The 14,625-nt window shown below is 36.6% G+C and overlaps 1 protein-coding gene across 1 annotated transcript; it reads left to right on the plus strand.

The window, feature by feature from the left end:
• The first annotated feature begins 10,534 nt into the window (after window positions 1–10,534).
• LOC141537835 (uncharacterized) lies at window positions 10,535–10,948 on the plus strand. Its single transcript, XM_074259016.1, has one exon. The coding sequence runs from the start codon at window positions 10,535–10,537 to the stop codon at window positions 10,946–10,948; it is 414 nt and encodes a 137-aa protein (XP_074115117.1).
• The last annotated feature ends 3,677 nt before the right edge of the window (window positions 10,949–14,625 follow it).

Genomic DNA, 14,625 nt, shown 5'->3' on the forward strand with positions numbered 1-14,625 from the left:
CAAGATCCTGTCACTTTTTTTCTTCCGGTTTTATCATTTGGAACCACTGGACCAGGATTTATCTCGATTGTTTCTGCTAGTGCTGATCTAAAATACTTTCAACAGCAATCTTTGTTGAGAAGTGACGCATTACTTTCGGATTCGTCGTACGGTGTTCAATCATCGGCAATGCTAGTTCTTCACTTAGCTTTCGCATAAATTGACGACGTTCTGTCGTTTTTTTGATAATCATTTTATTATTTTCGTAATAAATTATATATGATGCATGTGAAGAAATGTCTAGCATGTTGAAGAACAATACCATTGGCCATCTCGAAGATCGTCGTTGACTTGTGTACCTCCGGACCATTTGGTCCATTGTGTCAACACCAGTTTTATATTTATCATAAAAATTTATACTTTCTGGTTTTTGCTTAGCATCATCACCAACTGATGCATCTAAATGCATTGTAGATAACAGAATGACAGCTCTTGATAGTTGTTCCATAGCTTTATTTTTCACTGTGAAGAGAACACCATAAATAAAACACGTCTGATCTCACCAAAAATCTAATACGTACTAAAAAATACTCGGCGCTTGCTCTAGATAGAAAAGAAAGAAATAACCTTTAGTTCTTTTCTCTCTCTAACGGCATCTGTTCAGTTCCGAAAAATAAAAACGGGCTGACTACCTGGAGTGCCCCGAACTGGTTTCAGATTTCATTCACAATTCTGAATTATTATTATTATTATTTTTTTGTTTAATTGTCACTAACTATTTATATTTCAAGAAAAGAATGTTTAGAATTTTTTTTTTACACAAAATAAACAAAATTTTTAATATTTAGATCTGTGAGTACCCGGGTACCCGGATACCCGGTTGCTAAAAGACGTCGGTAAAGTTGGTTACTCACATAACGGTTAAAACTATATTTACATTGTTTTTTAATATTACAAAACTTTTTGTCTTTTATTATTATTTTCATCGTTATCTTCAACAATTTTTCTTTTCTTAAAATCTAAGGAGCCTTTGTAACCCCAAGGTACAGTATCGGTGCTTGCCTCAATAAGTTGACGTTTGTCGTCAGCCCAACTGAGAGCAAGTTTCTCCTGCTTGATTGTATGAACTTGATGTTTTTTACTTTTGATCCTGTACTGTTCATTTCTTAATAATACATTTTCAAAAAGACATCTTTTGAAATCATCTAACGTGATTGTCTTCAAGGCTGAACCTCCGATAACCTTTGCTCGTTTCTTAATCCTGTCTTTTTCCTTCTCGGGATCATGAATTTCGAAGGCATTCAATTTGGCTCAGAGACCCACGAACTTGAACATGATTTTTCCATTGTTCTCGTCCTTCATGAGTCCCAGAACCTTTTTGTTAACAAGAAGCATGTTGAAGACATTGTCAGGTGGGTAATCGGAGGTATCGAACCTTGAGATATCACGTTTGATGTCTTCGTAAATGTTGGGTACATTAAACATTGTTTCAAATGCTGATAATGAATTACATAATTATTTTTATCATACAGAGTTGTCGTAAGTTTTTGTTGTTTGCTACCAGGTAGTACGAAATGTTCAGGGCATAAAGGTAGATCTTTGTGTTGATCATGTAGTTTCTCAGGATAGTGTAGATCTACTTCAAGGATGTAGCCTACACTTTCAGCATCATTAAAGAACTGATCGACATTATCTACATTTTCAACCCATTCAAATTTACCCTTGGATAAAGCCATACCCATCCTAGCACCATATAAATTATTTACATCGCAATACATCAGGTTTGTTTCAGGGTTGTTTGAATCAAAATCTTTACTCATGTACCGGTTGTTAGCTTCAACATGCCTATTAGCACACATTGATATCCCACCACGAACACACTTTTCAATGAAAAGAAGCATCTCAGGATCAGTAAAAAGTTCAAGTTCTACTCCAGTATGCTTTAACATTGCCGAGTTCGAAAGACCTGCTGCTGTATGAAAATGTAGAGCACCTAGATCGTACGTTTCAAAGCAATGATGTATTCATGCAAAGTGATAAACTAACTCAATATTATCTAAATTATCGGTATAATTTACACTTTTTTGATCATCCATAAATAAATTGTCGGTATTTCTGACTCGAAATTACATAAATATAATGGGATATTAGTAATTTTTTCAGACTTTTTACCCGTGATATCTGTATGATGTGATATCTATACCATATACTTTAATGCTAAGATCATTCATTTTCTCGAATTTTGGTACATAATTAAGCTTAATTGTAAATTCTATACCTTCATTGTTCAATCTGACGCTGAAGTAAAAATAAGTTGAAGGGTCAGCTGGAACCAATACTGGTGGATGCAAGGCAGCGTTGGCAACACACCACAAAAAGCAGAACTCATCATTGTTGTCGAAAATCGACGAGTTTAAGGTGTCATTTACTATATGATGAAGAGCTTTGCTGGTCTGTTTGGACGTGATAGTCGGTTTCCTGTACATTGATCCTATAATAGTGGAAAAATAGTCTCTAGTATGTTTAGTTAACATACAATCTTCAGATTCATATAAGATATCTTAATGTTTGGCCCTGTCGCTTGCGTTCAGAAGACAACCACTTGCTAGACCACGAACTTTGTCTTTGGAAGCCGGTGACCATGCAGAGTTCCAGATTGCGAAGATGCCAGTTAGTGTAGTGTTAGTGGTGTGTCGCCAAGTTTCACTGATGCATATTGTATTTGAGTTCAGTGAAAAAATGTCTGGTAAGTTATTGATACTGCGGCAATTCTAAAAGGTTATAGCTAGAAAAGTTGGTATGGTGCTGTTTCGTCCATTCTCACTGTTTTATTGAGAAGTCTTAGACGTCTGTCTTCGTCCCTTAGTTTTTTAGAAATAATGCTTTCTTGGGGTGTCAAATCGTGGTTAATATAAATTGGAGGTTTTAGTTTGACTTTTTGTTTCATGATGTTCCTTTTTGTTACATTGTCTTTAAGTGTGGCTTTAATTGTGTCATTATTTTTGCCTAGTAGAGTGGCACTGACCACCGAGTTGTGGATCCCGAAGTTGGTCTGGATAAAGTTGTTCAGCGTGTCCTGAACATTGCCAGAAGGAACCTTTAGGCCTCTGATTACCACATTGTTTTTACGTATGTGTTTCTCAACAACATTAATTGATGTATCTGTGATTCTCTTGTGTAGGAGAATAGTGTTGGTGTTAGTTGGCGCGCTGGATGTTGATAAGGATTCCAGAAGACTGACCCGAGCTTTCAGAGCATTAACGGAATTCTATAACTCATCACTTTAAGTTGAAGGCTATTGATCGTTGTTTGCAATTCATTGATGGTGGTTTCTCGAGATGACTCTATTTCATTTATCAGGTCAGACTTTAGAGAAATAAACTGTTGTGTGTTGTCTTGTTTAATCTCTTCGAGTTTTTTTAAAATCTCCTCCATATTGGTATCATTGAAATCTTTGGAAGCAGGCTGGGAATTTTGGTATGTAAGCAAACTGTGGGGTTTTAAAATTTTTGACGGCTGAGAAGTTAGTGAAGTTGCTGATGTGTCTTCTTCTTTATGTCTTTTAGAGTTGGATGAACACAAGAAGTCTAAAATAGTGTTTGTAGACTGCGCGCGCTCTCTTCTTCGAGATTCAGCGTTTGAAGGTCTGCCACTTGGTCTTGTTCTGTAAGGAGTAGTGCAATCGGTGATGGGCTCAGAATTACTGGCTATTATTAACGGGGGTTTTAGAGAAGCAATTAGAGAAGGAGATGAAAATGCAACCTCAGAATCCGATGAGTTGATGTGGAGTGGTGAGTCTGGACATCTGTAGTTCATGGCCAACGCCGAATCCGATCATTGATTGAGCACACACAATATACTTGATTAACCTCAAAACCCCATGCGGTGTTCAGTTCAACATCAATGGTAAACACGGTTATAGAAGGAGTTTAGGGTATAAAAGCATACACAGTTTGCTCAGTAAGAGGAAAAATATCACTTTACAACGAGAGAATATGAAATAATACACCGCCAAGATAATTTCCAAAGTGCCACGTGGAGTAAAACCTAACCACACAGATAGTCAAGTTTCGAATTTCTTCAATTACTGTTCTAACTGTTATTGGAAATAAGAGGAGTTTTACCGTAAAATAGAGATAAGATAACTTTGACTAAATAATTTGGAAAAAGTTAAAACAATTAAAGTAAATAAAATAAATTACTAAATTCAGAAAAAATTAAATTCGGATAAAACGATTTGAAAAATTAAGTTAAATAAATTTTAATTAAAATGCTCAAGTAGAATTATACTACACAATTCCGTCAAAATAAAATTAACAAAAGTAAAACAAGGAAAATAAATTTGTAAAATGCTTGGGCATAACGAATATTTTGTCGGCAGATTATTAAGATCTCTGAAGTCAAATTTTAATCGATTAATAGAAGATACGAAGACCTCTTGGTATTAAATATTTATTGTTGTATTATTAAGACGGCGGCAGTAAATTAGTTAAGAATTTTAATGAGAAAATTGATCTCGTTAGGAATTTAGATTAGGAATGAATAGAAAATTTATTCACGAGAAAATTTGTTAATTAAAATTTAAATTGAATTTAGAAAATTTGTTAATCAGATTTAATTTGAAAAATAAAAGTAAATAATAATTTTAGAAAAATTTAATTTGTAAAAGTATGGAAATTTTAATTAGTGTGGTTGGAGATTATGATGATTATAATCTTATAATTATACTGTGGGTGCGTATATTATGGGTATATTGTGGGTGCGTGTGGAAAATATGGAAAATTGTGAAAAATATGGAAGAATGAAACTATGGAAAATTATGGAAAATTGGAAAATGGAGGAAAATAATTACAGTTAGAAACCGCGGTATGGTCGCTCCGTATGAGGGTATCGTCGGGAATAAGAAACTATGATAGAAACCACGGTATGGTCGCTCCATAAGAGGATATCGTCGGGATTAGCCACTATGATAAGAAACCCTTTTATAAACGAGAATAGGACTTATGATTTAGTGTTAACTAATTGTAAGGAAATCATTACTGTAAATGGGGTTGGTTATATAGAATTTCTTGTAAAATAAATTTTATCGATGGTTTCTGTTTCCTTCCTAGCGATCTCTCACGATCCTGTAGAATTTACTTCAAACTCTGGTCCAGTTTCTGGATACTGTGTCTAAAAATCCAGTGGCGCCCTAAATAAATTAAGAGGTGACCGAAAAGAACAAGTGGAAGAGTGACAACCAAGTACCTTCCGTTTCAAGTTCACTTTTCCGATTTCTTTCAAAATTGAAATAACGGCGAATTGATACAAGAATTGATAAAATTTTATAACATTATCTCATGCTCACACAACTTTTATACAGATATATTTCGCGCTGTCTACCAGACCCTTACGCTGCTCTAACTTCGTTCACGCTATTCCCCAGACGCTCACGTCACTGCGCTGGACCTTTACGTTACTGTACACGCTGTCGACATAGCGCACGCTGTCCCTCGGATCCTCATGTTACTCTAAGAGAACTACCCCGAAGCTAGAACAGTATTCCATGAAACCGACGTCGTCCCTTTACGCACACACACCCACACTTTTTTCCAATTACAATCTTACAATGAATCATTTCCGACTAGTAAATTAATTTCCATTCTTATTTTCTAATGAACATTTCTTAATTCCTAATTATCATTTTCCTAATTACTAATTTACTGTCATGTTCTTAACATAACAACAATAAATATTCAACGTAAGAGTTTTTAGTAACTAGAATAAATCTTCTTTAGTCGAGTACGAGAATTTAACAAATAAGCCTTAATCTATTTATTTCTGTCCAAGATATCTAATAAGTTCTGATATTTGAGTCAATCAAAAAGGACCGTTCCCGAGAGTACTGACGAGACGAAGGAAGCCAACTACAACTAGGACTTCATCCTCAACGAGTGAGTTAGATCATCGTTTTGTTCGTCAAGGTGTCAATTATTCCTCTGTGGGAAGGAAGTGGACCGCGGTTTATTCAATGCCCAGTTACTTCTCCTAATTATTTATCAGTTGGATCGTTAATCGACGAAAATTTTATTCAATAAATAGATCGTAGAACATTTGCTAGTTTTTGGATTGAGTGATTTTCATGGGGGTTTATACCCGGGGATCGCTCGATCGACCTTGCTGGGGAAATTTTTAATATCTAAAAGTTTTCAATCAATTAACTAACATCTAAGAAAATTTATTAAATTAATTTTTCAATAATTAACTGAGTAAAATTGATTAATTTTTGTCATTTAGAAAAATCGATAGATTTTATTCGTGGAATTTTCGTCAAGCGTCAGTTGTGTGTCTCATAAATTCCAATACCCAAGTTCAAGCAAGACTCGGCTGGCGAATGTTCTAGCAAATAAAATTTGACTATTTCGACTCGTGTCGAATTTTTATAATTGATAAAACAATCAGAAAATTGTTGATAATATTTTATATTAAGAATTAATTACTAAGATTGTTATATTTAGAATTTATTATTGAAAATAAGATAGATCGGAAAATTGTTGAGTATTAATTGTTAAGAATATTATAGTAAGAATTTATTATTGAAAAACAATACCGATCGAAAAATTTATTAAGAAAATTATATTAGGAATTTTCATCGAAATGACTATATTATAAAATTATTTTTAACAAGTATAAATTAAGTAAATTAAGGGGATTAGGTCCGTGAAGGAATCAAATTAAAATTACTGACACTTAATAATTATCGGCGTGGATGTTAAGTCCAAGAAATCAGTTAAGTGAGTTAGAATTGTCATAGTAAAAGTTTAATCAGAATTAGTTAATTAAACTTATGTTAATAATTTTGAAGTGATTGTAAATGTTTATATTGTGATTAAGTTAATTCAAGGCATTAAGCCTCTGGTTCTATAGAAATTAGTTCAAAGCTATTTGGAAATTGATTGTAAATTGAAAATTGTCGTTAAAAAAAAATTACCAATGATTGAATGATTTGAATATTGTAATTAAATTAAATTCAATCATTCTATTAAAATTATAAGAATCAATTAAGCGAAGTGTGGGTTATGTGTGTGAAGAATTGAACGGGTTATGCGTGATAGAGAGTGTTAATAGTGTTAAGTTCGGTAGTCCTGTGGACTTAGTTTTAAGTAGAAAAGTGTGTAAGTTAGTTAGGTTTGGTCGTCCGGTGGACGTTTAATTTTAAGTTTAGTTCTAAGACAGGTGTGGGAGACCGTTTGTTCGAAAAAGCCCAATTAGTTTTAAGACAGGTGTGGGAGACCGTTTGTTCGAAAAAACCCAATTAGTTTTAAGACAGGTGTGCGAGACCGTTTGTTCGAAAATGCCCCTCTAGTCATTGTATCGTCATTGGTAGGTTCGTTTTGTAAATATCGTTTATTTCGCAGTTATTCTCCGCTTCGTTAGATTATAAGTGTGTGAGTGAGCGCTTAAATTTGTCAAGTTTGTAAAATTTTTATTGTTAATAAATACCGGTATATTGTTAATTAGATTTTTATTATTCAACAGCACCTTCCTCCACTCTCTCTACCCTAAGATAAGTTTTCTCAGCTCTGGACCGGTTCCAGGAACCGTGATTAATAATCCCGGTGGCGCCCTGATAATTTTTATTATTGTTAGTTTTGTTTAGTTATTTATAAAATTGATTAGGGGCTAACCTGAGCAGGTAAAACTGTTACAATGTTGAAGAGAATGTTTTACTGAATTCAAACTCGACTTTCGAGCTTGAAGTGTTAAAAAGGAAAGAACAATTCTATTTTCGAATTTCAAACATCAAAATGGTCACCAAACCATGTTTTTGAGCTTAACGAGCATCGATTTTAGATCGCTTTGTATTTAAAATTAGTGACAAGTTGCAGAGATAGGCCATAGGTTCAACTGCACTTCTCACAAAAATTAAGAGAGCAGAAAAAAAATCAAAATTTTTGGGGGATTTTGAACAGGCTGTAACTTATACAAAAATGGTCGTACAGCAAAAAAAATTAGGAAAACGATTGACCCTAAAGTCCATCTCTGCAACTTCCCGCTATTTCCGTTAATACATGGCCGTCTTTTTTAAGCTTTTTGAACTCAAAAAGATAACTTTTCTGTGCTTTTGCGCTCTTTGAGCTTCAAAGTCTGAGAGAAATGTCATAGAACACTAGTTTTTTGATTTTTAAACCGCAATAACTTTTGAATGAATGAACCGATTTTTACGGAGTTGACGGCATTCTACGCAGTTTTTAAAGCCTCATAAAGAATTCCTAAGTTTCAATTGGTCAAATGAAAAATTTCAGAGTAACTACGAAAAAACACTTTTTTCGGTTTTCTTTCGTTCACGATATCTCTCGAACGAATCAACCGATTTTAACCGGATTAGCGGCAATCGATGTGGATTTTCAAAGTTAAGAGCTGATTACTTTTTAAAATCGATCAGTTTGGCCATTTAAAAGTTATTCCAAAAAAACCACTTCTAAAAAAATTTTTTTTCCCATTTTTTTGGGATTTCTCCAATTTTCTCAAAATCTATCAGCCCGAATTGGTTTAAATTTCCAGAAAATCTAAGTTTGTCATAGCCCTTTCGAATGGGACTAACCTCGGTGAAATAGGTCCAACCGTTCAAAAGTTATAAGAGGTTTACATACACACACACACACACAGACACACACACACACACACACACACACGCGCGCGCGCGCGCGCACACAAGTCGCTCAGATAGTGACTCAAGTGGAAGAAGGGTACAATTACCGACAAGTCGGGGATCGTATGAACGTTAGTTCATCTGTCGTATCTCGCGCATACAATCAGTATTTGGAAACCGGTGATTATCAACGACGAGTTGTCCAAGGTTGTCGTCGCGCACTAAATCCTCGTGATGACCGAACGATCATTCGACGCGTTCGTCAAGAATCTTTCGTTCCTGCGAACGTTGTCGCCCGAAATTTTCCGAACCGTCGACAACAACAACTACACCAACAACAACAACAACAACGATGACGACAACGACAACAACAACCGAGGAACATTTCAGTTCAAACGCTTCGAAATCGTTTCCGTGAGACTGGAGTGCGATCAAGAAGTGCCGCCCCAGTACCGATGTTATCACCCATTCATCGCCGGAACCGTCTGGCTTACGATCGTCAACAAGTTCATTGGACCGTAAGGCATTGGAACAATGTTTTATTTTCTGATGAGTGTCGGTATGCCTGTTTGGAAATGACCGAAGACCCCGAGTTTGGCGCCGTCAGGGAGAGCGTTTTTCACGTAACTTCACTCGATCAGTAGCTGCTAACAACGGAGGCTTGGTGATGGTTTGGGAAGGAGTTTCGAGATTTTCACGAACTTCTTTGGTAATCGTCCACGACAATCTAAACGTTACGCGTTACATTAATCAGATCTTACGATCTGTTGTCTTGTCTCTACGGCAACAAACTAGAGGTTTCATTTTTATGCAAGACAAAGGGAAAGGGAAAGGAGATTAAGTCGAAAAAATTTTTTTCACGTCTGTAGATAAAAAAAAACTGAAAAAATTGAGAAAATTTTTTTTTCGGTGGTTTTCTTATGATTCATCGAAAAATATCTTCAAAAAAAATTTTCAAACTCACATCTGAAAACTAGACACTTAGAGCTAAAATTTGCTTTTTTTTGCTGCACGACCATTTTTGTATAAGTTACAGCCTGTTGAAAATCCCCCAAAAATTTGGATTTTTTTTTCTACTCCCTTAATTTTTGTTAGAAGTGTATTATACTTATGTTTTTTTTTTATCTATTTAGCATCGAGAATGGGACGGAAATGCAGCAACATTCAAAAAATCACAAAATTCAATGCTCGGAAATGAAGTGAATAACAATCATGCCAATAATATCACCAGGTAACATTTTTTTTTATTCTAAAAACTTAACGAGATAACAAATAAATAGACAATACATTAAAGATCCATGAATTTATTAGGTTAATGGTTTTTCAAATAATTGTGTGAACTATATTGTTAATCAATGGTGGATTGACACGTTTTCCGCAAGAAGACTCTTGATCATAGGAGAATTCTCTAGCTCAATGTACCCCGAAGAACCGTCTAAATTTATAGATCGATCGGTTCAGCGGTTTTTCTGGACTAATCGATTGAAATTTCGAAAAAATTAAGGGATCAAGTTTTTGTTCCTTAAACTTAACCTAATCTTTTTTTTACAAAAGATCATTTTTTTTTAATTCAACGCTTTCTTACTTTTTCTACTTTTTACTCAAATTTTAACCTTATGGTCGGAAGGTAACAGCTACGATTTGATTACCTTCCATAAGATTAATGAAATTGCCGATTAGGGAATTGATGTGTCAGATCCTAGATTATTCAACAAAACAAAAACTGACTCATTATTGCACAGGAATTAGTCATTAGCTATTGACGCCGTCGAGACTTGGCTTGGTTAACACCACCTGAAACTCGCCAAGCACAAAACCGAGATGGTCGTTACGACACGTCAGAAATGGTTTCCATAACCGTTTGCTGTGCACACGAGACGAACAACACTGACGTCAACAAGAGCGCTACGATATCTAGGGGTAATGATAAACGAAAAACTATTTTTCTGCGAACACCTAAAAAGTGCATGCAGGAAAACCAGCAAGAAAGTCTCTAGCCTAGTAAGAATTATAGTCAACACTATAGGACCAAGAACTAGAGAAAGGAGAGTCCTAGAAGCAGTCCCTTCGGTACTGCCTTACGGAGCGGAGATATGGGCGAACATACTAAAACAGAAGACCGGTCGGCAAAAAATAGCAGCAGTGCAATGGCGAGGCGCTCTCAGGACTGCCTGTGCTTACCGCACGGTTTCCAAAGCGGCTATATTAGTCATTGCGGAAGCCGCACCCATCAACCTACTAGCGTTTGAGAAAGCAAAACTCTATGACGTTAAAAATAGTGACGAAAACATGAAGGACGCAAGAACGAAAATAAAGATGGAAACGCAGCAAGAGTAGCAGTAAAAGGCGGAAACGCAGTAAGACGCCTACTTCTGGTTTCTGGGATCTTTCTGCGGTTTTTTCTGTTAGAAGGCGCTGCGCGTAGGCAACGACAGCTGACCAGTTATCTTCTTTTCTGAGCATGCAGACTATCAAGCTCTCGACGGAGGGTGTAGTGCCTATAATTTTTCAGTGCTGCTTCTGTAGTCCTTCCACAGTACACACTCGAAGAAAGTGTATTCGGCGTCGTTGATCTCGTCCGGGCAATATTTGCACGTCGGTAAGCGGTGCAGCCCCATCTTAAAGATTTAAACGTTAAACTTCCCGTGTCTTGTCAATAGCTGGGTGAGGGAGAAGTTCGTGTCTCCGTGCTTCCGAGAAAGCTAGACGTTGATGTTTGGGATCCGGTGCGCAGTCTATCTGCCCGTCTCTCCCGATGTCCATCTGTCTTGCCACTTTTTGCTGCGTTTCCGTCTTTATCCTCGTTCTCGCGTCCGTCATGCTTTCGTAACTATTTTTAACGTCATAGAGTTTTGCTTTCTCAAACGCAAGTAGGTCGATGGGCGTGGCTCCCGCAATGACTCATGTCTTTCCTGTCTAGAGAGACTTAGCTGCGTCTTGTAGTTCCTCGATTGTAAAGTGTGTTGCTTCGCTGTTTTGAACGTGGTGTCTCATCTCCTACGGCCTCATCTCCTAAGGGGATTGGGGAAAAGCTCCGCTACAATGCCGTCCATTAGGGCAGGTGACTTCGGCCCTTCTGATAAAGCCTTTCCAACTCATTTAACGACAATTTGGTAGGCTTTACCCCAGATCGTTACAGATCTCTTTCCACAACCTCGCTTTACTTGTGTTGATGGCTCTGTTTAACGTGTTCTTGGCCTGTGTATACTCGTTTTACTATAAGTCTTGGTTTACGTAGTGTTTTGCAGCTCTCGTTGTGCGGTGACATAGCTCATGGCATCTTCTGCGAAGTTCTGCTATGTCTGTTATCTACGAGTACGCTGGCCAGTTAAAACTCCGATTTTTTAGTCGCGGCATAGAGGCGTCACATGCAGTAGCACTTTTCTTTATCATTTTTAGCACTACCTTTTCTGTCTCGTTACAGGTATCTAGAGTTTGATTGTTCTGTAGCGTAGACAAGCTCCGTGCAAGTAACGCTCGCAATGCCTCTGGATCAAGCCTTTTAGGGTTCCACTTCCGTTGTTGAGGAGTTCGTTGTGGAGCTGGAGCAGGTGCCATTTCAACTCTGAATGTCACATACTGGTGATCACTGCCCCTGTATTCTTCAGATACAGTCTAGTCTTCAATCATGTTGGCTATTCTTGGAGTTGCCAGAGAAATGTCTCGGATAGATTTCTTGTACCACATCCTTCTAAAGGTTGTAGTAATTTCAGTGTTTAGCACTATGACGTCAAGTCTTCTTGCGAAGTCTGCTACTTTGTTTTGTAACGATTTTAACCTCTCAGATTGGCCCCTTAATTATTTAATGGACTAAACGAAACTGACTCTAAAATTATAAAGAAAAGGGCGCCACCAGGATTTTTAATCTCGGTTCCTGGTACCGGTCCAGAGCTGAGGATTCTTAATCTAGAGTAGAGAGAGTGGAGGAAGGTGCTGCTAAATAAAAAAATGTTTAATTTAACAATAATAACCGGTATTTATTTAACAACAAATGAAATAACAACTCGTGCATTTGCACGTATACCACTCACTCGTACAACTCACTTAATACTATCCTTATTACTACCGGAGGATTTCGGGCTTAAACCGGTGACTCCGACTTAGTGCTAGCCTTCTACTCGGCAAACCATCAACAAGTAGAGGTCATTAAAAAAGGGTTCCTTATCCCACAGCACCCTCATATGAAGCGTCTATGCTGTGGTTTCTAACTACGTCGCGCTGTCCACAGGACCCTATCGCTCTAGGTTTTTGATCCTCTCAATTCCTCTGCTCCGCAAACTATCAACAAGCAGAGTATCGCACACACGTTACCCACACTAATATTTTACACACATAACCCCCGCATCACACACACACACACGGACTCTACTTTACTTTTTATTTTCGGATTTACAAGATTACACCAAAATTACGACGTCAACTTTACTAAAATAATTCAGCCATTAGCTCTCAACTAATATCTTACAAAATTTCCTCTATTAATAATTTACTACCAAAAATTTCAGACTTAAAACCGACGCCTAAACTTATTTCAAAATTCACACGAGTTTAATACTCATCGCATTAACTAAATCCCAAGAATATACTTTATAAAATTTAACTAAGCCTTTTCGAACGTGATTCACATTCACAAATAGTTTTACGTAGAATTCGATCGGAATAATGGTATTAAATTTTACTTATTATAATTTTCCCGGGCTTCTTTTTCAATATCATGTTCAACCGCGTTGAATTTTCGACTAGGTAATTATTGTTATGGTTCTTGTCGACTAGATACTTAATTAAAAATAATTTATCTCGATGTAAAAATAAATTCCAAAAATCATCCACGGCTACTTCCAATTTAATTTCGTAGCAATTTCTCAATACTTAATTTTCCAGTAAATAAAATATTTTTAGACAAATAATATAATTAATTTTCAATACAATTAATAAATTATAATTCAATTCCCTTAAATTATACTAACGTCCAGTTGTTAATTTTATAATTTACTGCGTGATAAAATTCATAAGGAATTTACGCACTCATAATTGGATCCCGTTGTTCGTTAGTCCTGCAAGTTTTGACCTCGGGTACCGAATACTTTGTCGTGTCGACTGGAACGTTCCCGATGTTCAGAATTTAATTACTAATTTTTTTGAATAAAAACCAATCTAAGATGTTAACAATTATTAACCAGCTGCATTAATTAATCTTTCACGACTTGCCAACCCAATAGGTCTAGAACATTCCTCGGATATAAAACCCCCCAGGAAGAATGCTCAAAATGTTAACGAACCAAATTAATTTAATTAATTAATTATTATTAAGCCAGATATTATAAGACAATTGAATTACCATAATTTGGTCAATATTTGAGATATAGTGAAATTACTGAGCCGGGTATAAACCCCAAGGCTCAACGAAGAAACAAAATTTTGATACCTTGATAATTTTTGAAATAGAGAACTCTACTATAGAGTTTAGCTTCCTCCTCGGTTGGTCAGCAGACGATGTCACTCGTTCGTAAACTTCACTACTTCTGTCGACACCCCTCGTGGCTCGTCTATATAAAGGCCCCAAAGTACCCCCTCCCACTTAATACTATTCGGGTCCTGAAGACCGAGACACGCCAATGCTGCGTCGAATTATGACCACGTGTGATCGGTTTTGCCGGTCAAGGGTAAATTACCCTGTTATAGTTTTCTCTGGTGTCAGATTTCCTCTGGGTTTTGTCAGATTCACCCGTTTGATCTTCAGGCTGTTTGCGAATTTATGTTTAAGTGCTTCGCGAACGTCTCCCTCAGTAGAGATTTCATATAGGTTGAGGATCTCGATCATTGTTATTGGTAATAGCACGTTAACCATACCGATATTAGCAGTGGCTGACTTCACCGTTTCGATAAAAACACTGCTATCTTTGGTCTTTCGAGCTATTTCGAGGAGAACGCCTCCGTGCTTCGTCCGTTTTATCGACTTTATGTCTACACCCGTCTCGACAAGGTTTACCTTGGTTTTGATTTCTTTCAGTGTT

The sequence above is a fragment of the Cotesia typhae genome, unplaced genomic scaffold (assembly GCF_013202065.1).
Source record: "Cotesia typhae breed Kobodo isofemale line unplaced genomic scaffold, CoteBio_Ctyphae contig_17, whole genome shotgun sequence".
In the NCBI taxonomy this organism is placed as follows: Eukaryota; Metazoa; Arthropoda; class Insecta; order Hymenoptera; family Braconidae; genus Cotesia; species Cotesia typhae.